General features: G+C 35.9%; 1 protein-coding gene across 1 annotated transcript; it reads left to right on the top strand.

Annotated features, from left to right (window-relative positions):
• Positions 1-1,060, top strand: LOC125837970 (uncharacterized). Its single transcript, XM_049517038.1, has 3 exons — positions 1-103; positions 185-314; positions 391-1,060. Exons 1-3 carry the CDS (start codon positions 1-3, stop codon positions 1,058-1,060), a joined length of 903 nt encoding a protein of 300 aa, XP_049372995.1.

Here is a 1,060-nt window from a genome sequence, read left to right as displayed (position 1 = left end):
ATGAGAAGTTATGTAGATGATATCGATGAGCTGTGCATAATTTCTGATAGGCATTCAAGTATTCGAAAGATGGTTTCAATTGTGTATCCATCAGCTCATTATGGTTGTTGCATGAGGCACCTTGGAAAAAATATTCGAAACAATTTTCACAATCTAAAGGTCGTATCTCATTTTTATAATGCAGCGAAAGCGTACAGTAAAGTTAAGTTCTATGACCATTTCAACCAGATAAGGGATATGGTACCCAAAGCAGCCGTACATCTCGAATCAGTTGCATTTCATAGATGGAGCAGGGCATTTTGCCCGGGAAATAGGTACAATATTATATATTGAGCATCTTGTTTAAGTTTAATATAATTATATATCTTATTATGTTTTTTTTTTTTATAGGTATAATATTATGACCTCAAACATTGCTGAATCCATGAATGCAATGTTTGAAGTTGAAAGAGAATTTCCTATCGTCGCTTTGTTTGACGAAATAAATATGAGATTTGCAAAATTATTTCACGAAAGGAGTATCGAGTTGGTCAACTCACCAAACATATTTGTTCCTTCAATGGAAAAACAAATATCAAAGAATATCAATTTGGGAAATAAGTTATTGGCCCATCAAATAGCCAATTACAAGTTTAATATCAACGGTCATGGTGATGTTGCCACGGTCGATCTTCAAAGAAGAATGTGCACATGTAGAGTTTTTGACTTGGACAAAATACCTTGTCCACATGCTATGGCAGCGCTTCGATCCCAATATGGTGCACATTTTGGAAATCAGATCTATGAGTACTCGTCTTCATATTATTCGGTGGAAAAATACACAATTGCATCTTGTGAGGAAATTAATCCTGTGCCTCCTGAAGATTCTTGGATTGTTCCTTTGAAGATATTGGAGAGAGAAACACCTCCTCCATATGTTGACCCAAGAAAACCGGGAAGAAGGCGAACGAAAAATAGGCGTGGAGTCGGGGAATCATTTCCAACAAGAAAAAATAAGTGTTCAATATGTAAAAATATTGGACACAACAGAACAACATGCCCGGTTCGAAATGCTCCATAA

Source organism: Solanum verrucosum, unplaced genomic scaffold (genome assembly GCF_900185275.1).
Source record: "Solanum verrucosum unplaced genomic scaffold, falcon-dt-bn FXZP01000079.1, whole genome shotgun sequence".
Lineage (NCBI taxonomy): Eukaryota > Viridiplantae > Streptophyta > Magnoliopsida > Solanales > Solanaceae > Solanum > Solanum verrucosum.
This window is presented reverse-complemented; position numbering and strand designations above follow the sequence as displayed.